The 18,598-nt window shown below is 36.1% G+C and overlaps 1 protein-coding gene across 50 annotated transcripts in view; it reads left to right on the top strand.

Moving 5' to 3' along the window:
- The window catches only part of MBNL1 (muscleblind like splicing regulator 1), a 210,497-nt gene that overhangs the window by 180,512 nt on the left and 11,387 nt on the right, over positions 1-18,598 (top strand). For 26 of the 50 annotated variants that reach the window (XR_011388115.1, XR_011388114.1, XR_011388117.1 and 23 more), the window contains 2 exons: positions 10,243-10,500; positions 12,577-12,730. Coding sequence is in view for 45 of the 50 variants with exons in the window: in XM_070072626.1 (XP_069928727.1) it covers positions 10,243-10,500; positions 12,577-12,730 (412 nt within the window). In the remaining 5 variants the exon portion in view is untranslated. Of the gene's footprint in view, positions 1-10,242; positions 10,501-11,674; positions 11,729-12,576; positions 12,731-18,598 lie in introns of all 50 variants that reach the window. The other 24 variants (XR_011388113.1, XM_008266349.4, XM_070072646.1 and 21 more) reach the window with 2 other exon arrangements.

Below are 18,598 nucleotides of genomic sequence, written 5' to 3'. Positions count from 1 at the left end.
CTCTTTTCTTTGGTTAGAATAAAGCAATACTTAGTGCTGAGAAGTTCCGCATGTATTACTTACAGAGCAAGCAGCAAAGTAAGGCTATTGTATGAACATAATTAGTGCCAATAATTTTTCCATTTGGCCAGAATTTAGTTTAAAAGAAACAATATATTTTTAATTTTTATTTATTTGAAAGGCAGAGAGAGATAGAGATTGTCCATCTGTTGGTTCACTCCCCAGATTCTGGTAACAAATGGGGCTGAGCCTAGTCAAAGCCAGGAATCTGGAACTCAGTATTTCCTGTGTGGATAGGAGGGAGCCAAGTGCTTGAGTCTGACCTATTGCTTTTCAGGGTATATAATCATCAGGAAGCAAGAATTGGAAGCAGAGCTGGGACTCGAACCTAGGCCCTCTATTATAGATCCAGAGGTCCTAAGCAACATTTTAACTGCTGCATTAAAACTTGCCCCACAACTTCTCAGTAACCTTTTTGGTATGCACTACAGAAGATCTCATGTTTTATATTAGCATATTTTCAGCTGTGTAACATCACAGATTTATTCCTCAAAGTAATCTTATGGGGACTAATTAACTCCATTTTATGGGAAAATCAGTTGAGGTAAAGAGATGTGGAATAACTTGTTCCTGCTAGAGAGGTACAGCTGGACTTTGGGATGGTTTGTCATTACACAATTGAACTTGCTCATTAACTAACTGATGCTGTCTACAGAGGAATTAGGAAGAAATTTAACAAATCTAAGATATTTTAAATTATTGGATGCCCAGCATGTGAAGCAGTTTTATTTCCCTTGACCTTTCCAAAGCAAACCCTGGGTTCCTAATGCATTATTGTTGATTGATTAATGGGATCCAAATAGGCAGTCTGAGATGAACTTTAAAGGATTAATTATTAATTGGAGATGATATTCAAAAAACAAAGAATGGAGACTTTAAAAGGCTGAGCTAAGTGTTCAGAACTCTTCTAGACTAATCCTTCCACAGTGTTAGGTAGTCTGTCATTAGGTATGTTTTATAATGTTTAATTGAAATGAAGGCTTTGTAGTTTGCTTGTGCTTCTGTTATTTGTGAAGCACAACCTCATATATTGTATCCGTTTTCTTTTACTGTGCTCAGAGTGAATGGCTGCCACCACAACAGCTGTGTCCCTTTAACCCAAATTCCACTTATCTAAATGTGTGATGATAGTGCAGTTTCCTTTCTTATGCTTGTTAACAGGATCTGATCCAATGCCACAATATCAACCTGTTCAGAAACTGCAGCATGGCACTGAGAGGTGCATCTTCTTTATTTTTTAAAATTTTTTTAAAGATTTATTTATTTACTTGAAAGTCAGAGTTACACAGAGAAGGAGAGGCAGAGAGAGAGAGGGAGAAAGGGGAGGTGAGAGAGGTCTTCCATCCACTGGTTCACTCCCCAGCTTGCCGCAATGGCTGGAGCTGCGCCAATCCAAAGCAGGAGCCAGGAGAGTCTTCTGGGTCTCTCATGCAGGTGCCATCTTCTACTACTTTCCCAGGCCATAGCAGAGAGCTGAATCAGAAGTGGAGCAGCCGGGACTCGAACTGGTGCCCATATGGGATGCTAGCACTGCAGGCAGTGGCTTTACCTGCTACACAGGTGCATCTTCTTTGTGTTTCTGATTTGACACAGTCCTAGCTCCAGTTTTCCTTGCATGCTAATTGCACCACATATTGAAGTCTAAAGACCTGGCAGTGATGCAGACACTTATTTACTAATTGGCCACATGTTTGCTTAGTTGAAGTTGGAATACATGTTTTTTTTTTTCCTCTTGGAATTCTGAAGTACATTTTAAAATTTTTAGTTTCTTTTAAGGTGAGAGTTTCTAAATCAGTTAAAATATTGGCCAATTCTGGTTGCTGCTTCTTAATCTCTTTTTTACTGAAACTTGTTAGACAATAAATTTAAAATACAATCGATTGTGAGTCTTCGGATTCTTTTTAATTGCTTAGAAGAAATGACATATTTAAAGCACCCAATATGATACTACTAAAAATATTAATAGGAAAACAGGAATGCAAGGATTAGCGCTTAGGATGTTGTTAATTAGGTAAGTAAGCTTGGATCAGGATTCTCATATTCTGGGCTTCCTATTCCTCATATACAAAATTAGAAGGTTGCATTAGATAATCCCTAAGGTCACCTTTAGTAGAACACTTTAGAGACACATCATTTTCCTGCTTTTAATACCAGGCACAAGCTATTGAAAGATTAATTTTATAAATTACATATATAAAAATATGTGTGTCATATATACAAGTCTATCAAAAAGCTCATGAAAAACACATTCATGAAAAAACCAAATATGAATTTAAGAAATTTTTTGCACTAGAATATGCGTTTTTCCTTTTTTCCACAAAGTCTTTGAAGTACTCTTGTAGTGTATCTGTATATATAAATATATCACATACACATAATGTTCATACTGTCTTTTCTATGTTGGGTACCTTTTTAAAGACTTTGTAGCCATATGCTTACTAAATGCCAAAATTCAGACTTCATGGCTATCTCTGCAGAGGAGCAATTCTTCTAAATGTTATTTTAAAGAATCATTAAAACCTGTGCATCCTGGGAAAGATTGAACTTGAGTGATACAACTGCTTCATTATGAAAAATTGGTAATTAGGGAAATCATTGATTTATTTTCAAGTTGCACAGCAGTTTTTTTATGATACCAAAAGGATCCAAGAATCCTTTCATTCTCTCATGTACCTAGCAGTGTCCAATGGAGAGCTGTTGAACATCATCCAGGTAAAAGGCTTTGTGAGGAATACCTTTGAATCCTTTTTACTTTTGCTTATCAATCACAAGAAAATGTCTGCATGAGAATAGCCCTAAATTCATAACTAATGCCCAGTAATGTGTTAAATGAATGAGTAAATGTGTTAATGAAAGTTATTCAGTTAATCACAGAAAGACAATATAGTATTTTCCTATTTAAGGCTTGGATTGGTAATCCAACAAAGGTGATAAAACATGAAAAATTTTAACTTGAGGAAAATGTAAGTTAAAAAATTTTAATTTGAGGAAAAAAAAAGGATATTTTCCTTGAGAATATGCTTCTGCCATTCTACCATTAATTTTATCATCCAAGTTAAAATTAAAATTTCACTATTTTTATAGTAATTTAGAAAGGGTAATACAAGGAACTGTGGAGTTGAACATTTTGACATTGAAGAATTTGATTCAAACTTACCTGTCTTAATGAATGTGCACATTCTTTTTTAGGAAGGAAATACATGAAAACCTGGAAGTAGATTTAATGGTTCTAATATTAGTTACTCCATGTAGTCAGATTTGATTTTTTGTAGACTTATAAATGATTTTATAGATTTATAGATTTTTTAATAGATTGAGTGGAAAATTCATAGATAAATAGAATTAGAAGAAGAATATAAACATTACATAGAAATATGCTGGTATTCTCTTGCCTCAGCAATAATGATAGGGTCTGCTTCTTAGATTTCACAGAAAACTCCCATTTGATGTGAACAAAATTCGTATGAAGTGGCTATAGTAGGTGTATTTTTCTTCACTATTTTAAGAGGGAAAATAGATTAAATTTTCACAACTATTGGAAAATTGAACTGAAACCAGAAATCACCTCATCAGATATTTGTCTTAGGAATTTCATTGTACAATAAATTGGGTATGACCATCTCTCTTAGTCAACAGAATTTTAAAATGTGGAGATTTTAAATTGAAAATACAGATTTCTTTGCATTAAATTTTAAACCTGTGACCCACAGTGCTTTGGATACTTTGATAACATTGTTGGTTTTTCTCTATTAAATTTTTAAAACATTCTGTTAGCTTAAGCTCAATACAATGATTTCCAATGTGCTCACTGTTGAATGGCATGCATGTATATGTCTTTGAATACATTTCTTAATATTTATCATTAAGTTTTATCATTACTACTACTACTACTACTACTACTACTAGTTGAGAAGAGACAGACACATAAACAGATGGAAATCTCACCCATTGGTTCATTCTCCAAATGCCTGCAATAGCCGGGATTGGGCCAGGTAAAACTGAAAGCCAGATCTCAACTGAGTTCTGAGTGGCAGGGGCCCAATTACTTGAGCCATCAGACCTGCTGCCCCTCAGGGTATGCATGAACAGCAAGATGGAACCTGAACTCAAACCCAGGCACTCCATTATGGGATGCAGGTGTTCAAATGTTTTATTTTATTTTATTTGTTAGATTTTATTTATTTATTTGAGAGGTGGAGTTACAGACAGAGAGAGAGAGAGAGAGAAAGGTCTTCCTTCCATTGGCTCACTCCCTAAATGGCTGCAACGGCCGGAACTGCGCTGATCCGAAGCCAGGAGCCAGGTGCTTCTTCTAGGTCTCCCATGTGGGTGCAGGGGCCCAAGGACTGGGGCCATCTTATACTGCTTTCCCAGGCCACAGCAGAGAGCTGGATTAGAAGAGGAGCAGCCAGGACTAGAACCGACGCCCATATGGGATGTTGGCGCTGCAGGTGGAGCATTAACCAGTGCCACAGCGCCAGCCCCTCAAATGTTTGTTAACCACTGGACCAGTACCTACCCTGGTTATTAGTTTTTTGTTTTGTTTTGTTTTGTTTTTGTTTTTGTTTTTGTTTTAGAGAGTTATTTATTTGAAAATCAGAGTTACATAGAAAAGGAGAGGCAGAAAGAGAGAGAAATCTCCCATCTGCTGGTTCACTCCCCAATTAACCGCAACAGCCAGAGGTGCGCCAATCCAAAGCTAGGAGCAAGAAGCCTCTTTGGGTCTCCCATGCAAGTGCAGGGGCCCAAGGACTTGGGCCATCCTCTGCTGCTTTCCCAGGCCATAGCAGAGAGCTGGATTGGAAGAGGAGCAGCCAGGACTAGAACTGGCGCTCATATGATCTGCCAGCACTGCAGGCAGCTGTTATACCTGCTATGCCACAGTGATGGCCCCTAGTTCATTAGGTTTTAAGTTGATTTCCCAAAATCCTAAGATAAGATAGACTCAGTCCTCATTGCTGTAATTAGTGCTCCATGCCTATTGTTAGATGTTACACTACAAAATTGGCTAGTTAATTGTACAAATATGGTAAACACAAAACCTTCTATTTTAAAGAGCTTTCTCCTTGAAGAACACACATATGATTCTTCAACTTTTAATAAATCCAAGCATTGACATTAATTTTCTTAGAATCCCAATGTGTTAACTACAGAGTTGCTTACTTTAATAATATATATAAAACCTAGTATTAAAATTGAGATCAAGTAACAGAACTATTTATTTTAGCCAGATTCATATTGTGTATTATAAGCTGCCATATTCAATATTCACAACCATTTAAAATAGATATTAATAATATTTTCTTTTTCTTAGTTTTAAAAAATATTTGTTTACTTGAGAGGCAGAGTTAGAAAGAGACACAGAAAGAAGTCTTCCATCCTCTATTACAGAGTGAGAGACAGAGAGAGAGGTCTTCCATCCGCTATTTCTCTCCTCAAATGACCGCAATGGTTGGAGCTGGGCCAATCCGAAGCCAGGAATGAGGAGCTTCTTCAGGGTCTCCTACTGGGTGCAGGGGCCCAAGCACTTGGACCATCTTCTACTGCTTTCCTAGAGCATCAGCAGGGAGCTGGATTGGAAGTAGAGCAGCCAGGACTTGAACCTGCACCCATATGGGATGCTTGTGCCGCAGGTACATGCTTAACCTACTGTGCCACAGTGCCAGCCCCAATGCTTTCTTTTTAAAAATGCTGTAGTTACTAAAGTGTTACAGCTTGACCCCAAAATTTATCCTCTTTCCATTATAGCATGGGTATTTAATTAACAAAAGAAGCTTTATTTAGAAATAATTGACATTTCTTAGGAAATTTTTCTGATTTTTTTTGACAACTGAAGTTTATAATTATTCCATACATGTTTTTATTTTTGGGGAACAGGAACTTAGAAGTTTAAATATTGTGAGTATATATCTTCATTGAAATGCTGATTTTTACTATAAAAGCAGTTTCATTCATGTTATAGAGCTTATAAAACTCACCTGATTTACAAAATAAATCTTTCCTTAATACTTGTTGAGTACAAGTCCCAACATTTCTTTGATTGGATGATATTATGTATTTAGCTGAATATATCTTATTAAGTTAACTTAAGTTGGCATATCATTTATAAAATTACAGAAAGTACTTTTATTTGAGCCATATCGGTGCCATTTCTGCACATTTATCTTTATGCAATGATTAAAAATATTTTCATGAATATAGTCTTTGCAATGCCATCTAAATATGGAAATGTTGAAAATAATCTAGATCTCTTTTAAAAGAGTTATTTTTTAGACTGGCGCCGCAGCTCAATAGGCTAATCCTCCGCCTAGCGGCGCCGGCACACCAGGTTCTAGTCCCAGTTGGGGCGCCGGATTCTGTCCCGGTTGCCCCTCTTCCAGGCCAGCTCTCTGCTGTGGCCAGGGAGTGCAGTGGAGGATGACCCAAGTGCTTGGGCCCTGCACCCCATGGGAGACGAGGATAAGTACCTGGCTCCTGCCTTCGGATCAGCGCGGTGCGCCGGCCGCGGCGGCCATTGGAGGGTGAACCAACGGCAAAAAGGAAGACCTCTCTCTCTGTCTCTCTCTCTTACTGTCCACTCTGCCTGTCAAAAAAATAAAAATAAAATAAATAAATAAGTTATTTTTTATGCATGTTATTTGATGAAAGTTGAAGCAACCTCAAAAATAGTCTCGTCACTATTTAGCAAAATGAGAAAATACTTGTCCTACATTGTAGAGCTAAAGAGATCAACAATAGTAACTACTCTAATTCTATAATTATAACTATTTAAAGAGAAAAAAGAATCATATTATAGTTTGTATTTTCAGATTTAATTTTATCTGTCTTTTTAAACTCTCTGGTAAATCTTGTGATTTCTTATCCTGATTGGAATTATGACATTAAATTTGTTGAAATTTTTTATTAGAAATACTTCGCTAATGCAATACTGAGTCTAAGAGATTTCTTTCATAGGTCAGCATAGTTTAAAGTTTATCAGAGAAACTAGACAAAACCCATACTCATCAGTCAAGGAGTAGAGTCCATTGTATTGATGGTGACTATGAGGGGAATATGTATTTTAAAAGCTTTGGGAAGTGCGTTTTGTTCAGAAAGGTGCCCAGCATTCTAAAATTTAGCAAATGTTTCCAGCCCCTCCGCCCTGTAACTCTCTCTAGAATGAGTTTTCACAAAAGACTGTTTCCTTAGTTTTTCAAAGACAAGATAATGTGAAAATAATTCTGTCCTCCCATTTCTCATGTCAGGGTAGCTTTAAGCTGGAAAAAATACAATAAAAGTAGTAGCGAAAAAATGTATAAGAAATTGACTAAAATGCAGAAGCAATTGATAAATTATTGCAAACTTAGAAAAGACTGGTTTTAGGACTCTTTCTAAGCTGATTCCTAGTTTTCCACTCTTTAACTATTTCCAGAATTCTTAAATGCCTCTATAAGAGGAAAAAAAAGTATAATTTATAATAAATCAGTTACTAGCCTATAAAAATCATACCTATACATACATAAAGAACTTATAGATGGACAAACATGAGATCTTCCTTCTTACAGTGTGACAGAGTAAGTTAAATTGAAAAACAGAATATTAGTTCCCTTTTGATCAGTTCTTCTTTTGAACAAGTTCAAGAAAGCAGGAGTAACTGCAGAACTAACAGCAGTTAGGAAATACCACAAATAGACCTGCTCAGGTTTCCTGTTGGATGTCACAAATCTGGTGACACTACATTGATACAGATTTACTTAAACAGAAAAGTAACCTTTTTTAATACTACAGTGTGTGTGTGTGTGTGTGTATAAAGTATACATGTAGTGTGAGTGTATACATATGCATAGAAACTTTTAAGCTTGTTTAATTTAGGTATATGCCTTCCTGGCTGTGGTCAAGGGCCTTGTAGTTGTGATTGGATACTGGGAATCTGTGTTCTGAAAGCCCCATACTAATTTAGAAAGGGGGACAATTGTAGAAAAGCTTCATCATTTTTACTTTTAAAATGTAAACTCTTAATTATACTTGTTTTATTCTGATTAATTAGATAAATGTAGTTAGTAAAAAAGTAAAGTCTTGTATAGTTTCCTAAGTCATATTGTAGTCTATTTGTGTCTAAGCAACTGGCACTTAGTAATTATTAAATAAATTTTTTAAACTAGATAAATTGAAGTGCTGAATGGAGTTGGCCCATTGCTTGTGTGTTCAGAACACAAAGTTCTAGTGAGCTTGAGATTTCAGATAGTGCAAGATGTCATTTATAATGTTGTTTTAATCACATAACGTGTTAAAAATTAGAATATGTACTAAGAAGCACTTTTTCTAATAATAGGTATGAATGAATGTAATGGGGCACAGGGACAAGAGATTTAATTGCAGTCATTTTTTGTTTCTCAAATCCAGGAAAACATCTTGTTCTTAAAATTACAGCAGGGGTATAGCTTCTCTTTGTTTATTAACTCTAAAAGTGCTCAGTGTCTGCATTTGCTCAGTCTGTGAAAAGATACTTGAAAAATGAAAACTGTTTCCTTGAAGCATGAAGTAGGAGCTGCAAAATATTGAAAGGACATTTTGTGTTTTAGATGGCCCTCTTGTGGTAAGAAGGTCAAACTATCCCAAATGAAGATGACTAGAAACTGTCAAAATTGAGCAGACGAATGAAACATAAATCATTTGCACCTTTTCCCTGGGTTCCCCATGACAAAATTAATAGATGGAAAACAAGCAGACAGTAACCAAAACTAGTCTTTGTCATCTGCTTTATATAACTACCAAGTGAATCTCCAGTGATCAGAAAATAACTCCTGGAAACATTTGAATAAAAAGCTACAATTTTTAATGTGTTTCACTAGGAAATAATTTCAGATTTACACAAAAGTTGCAAAATAGAACCAAGAATTCCTGCCTTCTCTTCACTTAACCAAGTGTTTCCATCTTAAATTACCATAGTATCACTTTTAAAGCCAGAAAATTAGCATTGTTATACTACTATAACCAATCTATAGAAATTAATCAGATGTCCTACCAGCATCCTCTTTTTTTTGTATGACTTTCTTTTTTTTTTTTAATTTATTTGACAAGTAAAGTTATAGACAGTGAGAGAGAGAGAGAGAGAGAGAGAGAGAGAGAAAGGTCTTCCTTCCATTGGTTTACCCCCCAAATGGCCACTACAGTCAGTGTTGCACCAATCCGAAGCCAGGAGCCAGGTGCTTCTTCCTGGTCTCCCGTGTGGGTGCAGAGACCCAAGCACTTGTGCCATCCTCCACTGACCTCCTGGGCCACAGCAGAGAGCTGGACTAGAAGAGCAGCAACCGGGACTAGAACCCAGCACCCATAAGGGATGCCGGTGCCGCAGGCGGAGGATTAACCAAGTGAGCCAAGGCGCCGGACCCACTCTGAGTCCAGGTTTTTTTTTGTTGTTTTTTTTTTGTTTGTTTGTTTGTTTGTTTTTTGTGTTATGACTTTGGCACTTTGGAAAAGTTCTGGTCAGTTATTTTGTAAAGCATTCTCTATTCAGTTTATCTGCTGTTTCCTCGTAAATAAATTTGGGCCATAATAAAATTAAAGTGAACTAAACTGATGTTGTACCCTTTTAAAAAAATCTTCATTTTGTTTGAAAGCAGAGAGGCAGAGATAGAGAGGGATCTTCTGTCTGCTGATTAACTTCCCACAACAGCTAGTGCTGGATCAGGAAAGTCAATCCAGATCCCCACTGATACAGACTCAAGTACTTGAGCCATCACCCCTTACCTTCCATACTGTATGTTAGCAGGAAGCTGGATCCAAAGAAAAGGAGCCAGGAGTTGAACAAGACACTGTGATAAGGGATGCTGGTGTCCCGATCACTGTAGCAATCATGGTGCCAAATGCCCACCCTTTGTTGTGCCCTTTTCACTACATCACATCAATAGGTACATGATATAATTATGTCTCATTACTGGTGATGGTGACTTTGATCACTTTGTTAAAGTGATATCCATCACATTTTCAACTGTGGAGTTTCTGTTTTTCCCTTGGTAATTAATAAGTAATTATATCAATATAGTTTTAATGTGTTACTATAATAGTTAACTGTAATTTAATTTTCTTTCTCTTTAACACTGCAGTTATTTTTTCCTCTTTTATCTATCACCTTGTATTGCCAGTCTCTGATGTTCTGCTTGTTCATGTTAACTGAATCCTATGCACTTAATGACCTCACAGGTATGTCGAGAGTACCAGCGTGGCAATTGCAACAGAGGAGAAAATGATTGTCGGTTTGCTCACCCTGCTGACAGCACAATGATTGACACCAATGACAACACAGTCACCGTGTGTATGGATTACATCAAAGGGAGATGCTCTCGGGAAAAGTGCAAATACTTTCATCCTCCTGCACATCTGCAAGCCAAGATCAAGGCTGCCCAATACCAGGTCAACCAGGCTGCAGCAGCACAGGCTGCAGCCACTGCAGCTGCCATGGTGAGTAGAGACATCTGCTCTTTCCTTGTTCAGACTCAAAAAAAGCAAAGTAAACAACTATGTCTGACTACAAGCTATCCATTTATTAACCTCTTTTTTTTTAATTTTTGCTGAAGATATGTTTGTTCAGGTATCCCAGACAATACATAACGAAGTTACCATTCACAGCAGTGAGGGTAACTCTTCAAATGGTCCAGATTGCTCCTACTCTTGGCCTAACTCTTCATAATCTGTTCTATTCTGGATGTAGGGTTTCTGAAATTTCTGCTTTGTAAAGAACCACCTATCTCCTTTTCAATTTAATGATTTTGCCATTTTTGGTCTTCTTATTTCTGTGTGCCATCTAATCAGCCATTGTTTTCCTCTGGTGTGTTCTTTCTCACATCAAGGCTCCTCTCTACATATATCTTGCTTTTAACAATCAAATAATCTGGAACTATTTAAGAGAATTGCTTCAACAAAATTGTTTCTAGAATTAGCTACAGGATTTTGAGTACTATGCCAGCTAGACTTATGGAAATGATATCATGGCATAAACATTACTGTAAACTTAGAAAAGCTCGACTATGCCATTATATAGAAAGGAGAAATATAATAGTACTCAAAGAGTCAGAAATTGCATCATTTAGAATAGATTCTAGGCTATATTGTTAAGGTAAATTTTAATGTGATCTAATAGCTGATTTTAATGAGTCCATTCTCTGTTCTTTGCTTAGCTGTTTTAATGTTGTCCTTTTTTACATAAATACATGAATTAATCCCTAAAAAATTCATTTAAAAATTGCTGTGCAGTGTTTCATTGCACAGTGAAATAATCACGAGAGAGGTCTTTTCTGTGTTTGTTTATGGATACTTGAGCAAAAATACAGAAGGCACACTCTCTCCTCCTCTCTTCCTTTCACTCTTTTTTTTTCTGTTAGAGTATCTTGTTTGTAATTAACTACAAAGAGGAGTTATCCTCCCAATAACAACTCAATAGTGCCTTTATTGTGCATGCTTAGTCTTGTTATTCGTTGTATATGGCATTCCGATGATTTGTTTTTTTATTTGTTTTTTCTCACCTACCCAAAAATGCACTGCTGCCCCCATGATGCACCTCTGCTTGCTGTTTATGTTAATGCGCTTGAACCCCACTGGCCCATTGCCATCATGTGCTCGCTGCCTGCTAATTAAGACTCAGTCGGCTGTCAAATCACTGAAGCGACCCCTCGAGGCAACCTTTGACCTGGTACTATGACCTTTCACCTTTTAGCTTGGCATGTAGCTTTATTGTAGATACAAGTTTTTTTTTTTTTTATCAAGTTTAAAATATTTATTTCTTTTTCTGTTATAAAGTTGAAAGTACAATGAAAAACTGAGTGTGGTTTCCTGATGAATTAGTGGAAAGACTATAATACAAGTACATAGACAAATATCATATGAGAGACTCTGAAAACCCAGCAGCCCACATTCAGTTTAACTACATTGTAGAATGTTCTAAAGAAGTATTTGAAGGACCTTAAAGTGTATTTTTGACTGTATTTTTATGTATCTGTTGGTTAGCATGGCTTTAGTAGTAGAATTATTTACATTTTAATATTTATAGTTTAGAATATAAGAAAAATTGCATGCCCTGGGACATTTGCATGTGTAGGTAGATGGGGAGGGAGGAGCAGAGTGGGGTTAGTCTTTATTTGATCTGTTATAGTCACTCTGTACAATTAACAATTAACATTGCTTATACTTGTCAATCCTCATGGAGCTCGCAGTGCAGCTTTTCTTCTTTTCCCAAATCAATGGCTTCTCACAGAAAGCCTGAAGCATTCTGGGATGTAAAACACTTTAACGCATTGTAACTTGTGCTCTCCTACTAGTGGGGTTTTGTTATGGACAAAAATAATGCTTCCTTTAAAGCTTTTATCTTGCTTTTTTTTCCCCTTTAATTTTTTGTTTATTGGATATTTTTCTCCCCTGGGTAGTTAAGTGCTCTGCTGCTTGCTTGCTCATGCTTCCTAACAATTTTAGCCTTCTACTGATTTTTCTTTTTTCTTTTCTCTTTTTACTGGTATTTGTTTTTTATACTCATTCACTAAACAGGGAATTCCTCAAGCTGTACTTCCCCCATTACCAAAGAGGCCTGCTCTTGAAAAAACCAACGGTGCCACCGCAGTCTTTAACACTGGTATTTTCCAATACCAACAGGCTCTAGCCAACATGCAGTTACAACAGCATACAGCATTTCTCCCACCAGGTAAGGAGTTGTGTTTGTTAATAAATGAATCTGATGATTCACATAGAGATCTACTGTTAGAGCAGATAAACGAAACCCCCGATTTCTTTCTAGTGATAGATGAGGTGGCAGGTAAGATGTTCAACAGTGGAAGTGTATCTGAGTTATTTCATGTGGTTTTCCTAAAAACTTAAGAATGTTAGCTTAATGAAATGTGCTTTATTGATCAATTGTGTTTTACATATTTATTTGCATTTGTGTAATTTGGAATTGAAATGCAGTTCTCTTCTCTTTTTTTTTCTCTTTTCCTCAACACTGTTATATGTCTGTCAAGCTATTTTATGACACTTCGTGCTGTAAGACCCCTTTGCCTTCATGATTGCAGAGTTAATCTTAATTACATGAAATGACTTTGAGTTTTGATTTTTGTTTTTCATCCTTTGTTTTTGAGCTAGAGAATAAAAAACTGGTTTTATGTTCTAGAGCTCTTAAAAAGGACTCTTCTTGGCACTAATCAGAACATTATGTAAAATTATTATCATTCCTAAACTAATATTCAAATAGATCTAAATGCCACTGATGTTTACATTTATTGAATTTCACATTTAGTGATTTCACTTTATTTTCAATTTGGTCACATACACAAATTCAGTTTACACAGATACAAAAGTTAAAAACAGACAAATAAGTGAGTTAATTGCCTAGAAATTTATTATTTTTTACTTGCTCTGAATTTATTTCACAAAAATATACAGTTAACTCATAATGACATTTAATTAATGAGAAACTTTAATCTCGCTTTCTTCTTTACATCTAAGCCTTTGTTTTAAAAATACCATGAACTCAGAGATACTTTAATAAAATAATTTTTAACTTAATAGATTAATAAATAGGTAGGCATATCAAAAATTCAACTCCTAGTGTTTATTATATTGAGAGTATTTATAGTACTTTAGGTTTATAATACTATGACAGAATGTGTTAATTTATATTTGATTCATGAACCAAAAAATATATTATATTCTTGGTAGTTTTTGTTGCTAAGCACAACTTTTTATAGAGTGAATCTTTAAAAACTGTCCATCTGTATGTAGAATAGATAGTAAGTTTTTTAAAAACAATTATTTATTTGAAATACAGATTTACAGAGAGGGAGAAAGAAAATCTTCCATCTGATGGCTCACTCCCTAGATGGCTGCCATGGCAGGGCTGGGCCAGGACAAAGCCAGGAGTCTAGAACTCCATCTTGCCTGCCATCTTTGCTGCCTTCCCAGGCACATTGGCAGGGGGCGGGATCAAAAGGGGAACAATCGGGACTCGAACTGTTGCTCATTTGGGATGCCAGTTTCCCAAATGGTAGCTTAGCATGCTGCACTGTGATGCAGGCTAGATATTAAATCTTAATTAGCTAGAATATTCCACTAGGTAAATTAACCCATGTCCTGGGTAGCACAGATAAGATGATCATTTCCAGTCATGAGATGGTATCTTACCAAGTAGTAATTTGTCCATACTAGACTATTTAATCATTTTGATAAGCAGTTTATTCATTGTATTTTGAGTGGAAAAGTCACATTTCTACGATGTTATATTTCTTTTGAATATACAGTTTTTTAGAGGTTTCCAGAAATTAATCTTTCTGATTTTCTGTAAGTTGCCACGTCCTTAAATTTTTGCTGAATCCAATCATTGTTTATTCAGTAGATCACTAGACAAAGTTTCAAGTTATTGCAGGTACCTACCATAATCTCATTGAAGAAGTTGAAATTTTTAAAAATTTATTTCATTAAATAAAACATTTCAATAAAAAATATTCTCTATTTGAAATCTGAAAATAAAAACAATATATTTTCTGTACCTTAAAGAAACTTGAAATGTTTTACCAAATGAGTTTTGTATTAGTTTCTCCAGTAACATTCATGTGAATATATTTTTAAGCATAACCATTGACTGCATGATCTGTATGATCCTCATTTATGATACTAGTATCTTCTCAAAATGGCTTTAGTCAGTAGACAGGGCAAAAGATGCTAGGTGAGGGTCAAATTAGTTAAAACACATTCATGATAACATAAACACATTCATAAATCATAATTATATTGGTCCCTGCGTTCTTGAAAAGTTCAGCATTACTCATTTAAATACAGTATGCTCCAATATCTTGAAGTATGCTCAGGATTTTGATATATTTGAATTTTTCTTTTTTTTAATTTTTTTAAATTATTTATTTATTTATTTGACAGGTAGATATATAGATAGTGAGAGAGAAGTCTTCCTTCCGTTGGTTCACCCCTCAAATGGCCACTACGGCTGGCGCTGCGCCAATCCGAAGCCAGGAGCCAGGTGCTTCCTCCTGGTCTCCCATGCGGGTGCAGGAGCCCAAGCACTTGGGCCATCCTCCACTGCACTCCCGGGCCACAGCAGAGAGCTGGCCTGGAAGAGGAGCAACCGAGACTAGAACCCGGCACCCATATGGGATGCTAGCGCCGCAGGCAGTGAATTAACCAAGTGAGCCATGGTGCAGGCCCCTAAATTTTTCTTTTATAGTGCATTTTGCATCAGAGATATTCTATTCTTGATACTTGTAATTGATATGACATGAAATTATTCTAGTAGTTAATATAAAATAACATTCACCTGCAACTCAGTTTGTTTTTTGTTTTTTGTTTTTTTTTTTTAAGATTTATTTATTTACTTGAAAGGCAGAGCTGCAGAGAGGGAGAGACAGAGAGAGATCTTCTGTCCACTAGTTCACTGGCCTCATCTGCCAGAGCTGGGACAAACTGGAGCCAGGAGCCAAGAGCCTCTTCCAGGTCTCCTACATGGGTGGCCGGGCTCAAGCACTTCGGCCATCTTTGCTGCTTTTCCAGGTGTATTAGCAGGGAGCTGGATTGCAAGTGAAGCAGCTGGAATCAAACTGGTGCCTATATGGGATGTCATGGTTGGGGCTTTGACTGCTATGCCACAGCATATTATTAAAGAGCTGAAGCTGCATTTTGACTTTTATTAGTCACACAAGAAAAAGTAGGTATTGCCCAATTGATTCTTTAAAAATATTTTCATTATTAGATGATAGGCATGCGTATGCACAATAATTAGCCCCGTAGACATGAAAAGTTTAATATTGATAGTCCATGTTTACTTCAGCCAAACCACTTTGTCAGAAAGGAAGAAGTCTGTTGCAGGGAATGTAAATTGGAGGCCTCAAGGGCCAGTCCAGGAACAAATAAACAAAGCAAGTAATAAATTGGGAGCTTGGAGGTCTAGGAGACACTGGGGAGCAGAGGCATAATCTAAAGAGGATGGTCAGTGTTCAGATGCAGGTTTTTCAGGTTTTTTTTGTTTTTTTTTTTGTTTTGTTTTGTTTTTTTTTTTTTGTTTTGTTTTGTTTTTTTTTGTTTTGTTTTTGCTTCAAAGAAAGATCTGCCTGGCAGATCTGTTGTACCTCCATTTACAGTACATTCTGTGTGAATGAAGATTGGCTGTGTCTGTGCCTTCTAGGGCTGGTTGTAAAAAGCTGTACAATCTGACACACTAATCCTGATATACAGTGTTGTAGATATATTTTTATAGATATTCTGGGCATTTATATGTTTATTGTTGAAATATCCCGATTTTAAAATTTTTCATTAATTCACTCTCTTAAAATCACAACTTGAAAACTAAAGAAAATATATCTTAGCACAGTCTCATATGTAGCCTGTTGTATAATACAGAGAAAATATAGTTTATTTTCCAAAGTCTAGGTTATTCTCAGACAGGTAATACAGAAGAACTATATGATCAAAGCATCCCATCTGACTTCAGTATATAATTTGGGAGATATACTCTGAAGGCTTTATTGGGAATGCAAAGAAATGGAAGTCATTCATTTTTTTACAGCTCAAATGTTTAGAGTACTGAAGTCTCTTGCTTCAGTGATAACTAAAGAGATACGTAGTCCTATTTCATTCAAATTACCCTAAAACATGGTTGGCTAATTCCTTAGAACAGGTACCTATGTATGCAGACTAAGTTACTGACGGAAGATAAGGGCTCAGTTGCAACACAGCCTACTGGTTAAGAAAAAGTAATACATGATATATAGTAAGAACAGAATTGGACTTTATGTGGCAGCTACTCATCTAACCATTTTCCATGCATCCATCCTTCCATCTGCATTCTACCATTAGCTTCCTTTCTCCTTCCCTTTATTTGTCCTTTGTTCCTCTGCTCCCTTCTTTCCCATCTTCTGTCCTTCCTTGTTCTCTGTCTGTCCATTCACTTACTCAACATATATTGATTGCATCTCAAATAATATACTAACATTTAATTGAACAGTCGCAAATTCATGGCCCAAGGGCAAAATCTAGTATCTAAAAATATTTGTTTGACTAAGAGTGTTTTTGAGTGTTTGCCATGTGCCATGGTATGCTGGATAATTTACAAAATGTCATTTTTTTTCTCAAAACAACCCCCAAAAATTAGCATTAGTATTCTCATTTTAACAATGAGTATATTGCATGCGGGCAGAGGTCCAGTGATTTTTTTTTCCTGCAAATTACATTTCTTGTAAGGTATAGACAGAACTTCAATTAGGTCAAATGGACTTGGATTAGTCTCTCGGTATCTATCAGCTCATTACACAAAGACCTAAAAGATGTGTGGGAGAATGAAACTCAGCCCTTAATGATGAACTGTCTCCATGCCTAATGTTTTATAGCCTTAGTCTCATTTAAAGCAAAACAGAAGTGTCAGATTAAGATCTCAGTGAAGTTTGTTTTCAATTTTAGCCATATGCTACATGTATTTTTTTTTAACTTTCATTTGAGGACTAATTTGTTATTCATGCAAATTTTACCTATTCTAGGGTCTGTTTAAATTACATGTATGAATTCCACCCCTGAAATTAGGGAAAGACATACCTTTATTTACATCACTTCTCTCACTAAATTTAACTAAAGCCCAACTCTTAACTCTAATCTCAATGGGTTGTATAGAAATAACAAGTATTACTGGGAATCCAGAATCCCATTCTCCCATCTCATCTCCCTTCCCAAGCCCTCCCTTGAAGTGAGTTCCTGTACAGTCTGGTATTCTGAAATAGAACTCTCATTCTCCATTCTTCAGCCACCATTGCTCACTAATGATGTGATCAATGTCCATGTGTGGCAGGAACTCTTGAAGACACACACTCCATGGGGTTCTATGCCTGCCTTGTGTTATCATAAGCTTACATGTAGCCCATGCCCCTTGAGCACCTGCCTTTTGCAAGGTTGTCGTGAAAGAACAGTCTGCATGCTTAGCTAGCTGCGATCTGGCAGACTGCCCGCTGCTTCAGAGTGGAGGACATCTTCTTGGGCTTTCCAACATCATTTTTGTCTCTGCCATCTGCGGAAGTACACCTCTCTTCTCTCTCTGTAACATGCTTTCCTCAAGCAATGTTGACTTCTGATTTGAAAAAAATCTAAAACTAAGTTTGCTGTAAACAACTGACACTCTTGCCTTGGCCTGTTTCATAACTCTATGAGAAATCAGGAAACAGAAGACCTGGAAACTGTCATAGGTGATGGTGGTTGGTTGGTAATAGGCAGGGGAATAGGGTTGTTTTTAAAGAAAGAAACCAAAGATTTCTAGCTTGTCACTTTTATTGTAATTGATAAATAGAAATATAATTATTATTAAGTTATTTAAAATAAAAATAAAGTACCAATTTTGAATAATTAAACTGCTTTTGAAATTTTAGTCTTAAATTGATGTATGATTTTAGAACATTTTAAATCAGCTTTATATTTCTTATCACAATAAATTTAAAAGCTTGAGTTATCACATCAAGATTCCAACTCCCAACTAAATCTCCACTATAATTCTTATTCTTCTACATCTATTCTTTCTCCTTAAAGTAGTTTT

This window comes from Oryctolagus cuniculus, chromosome 4, assembly GCF_964237555.1.
Source record: "Oryctolagus cuniculus chromosome 4, mOryCun1.1, whole genome shotgun sequence".
NCBI classification, from domain to species: domain Eukaryota; kingdom Metazoa; phylum Chordata; class Mammalia; order Lagomorpha; family Leporidae; genus Oryctolagus; species Oryctolagus cuniculus.
Note: the sequence above shows the minus strand (reverse complement) of the source record. Positions and strands in the feature narration are given on the sequence as shown.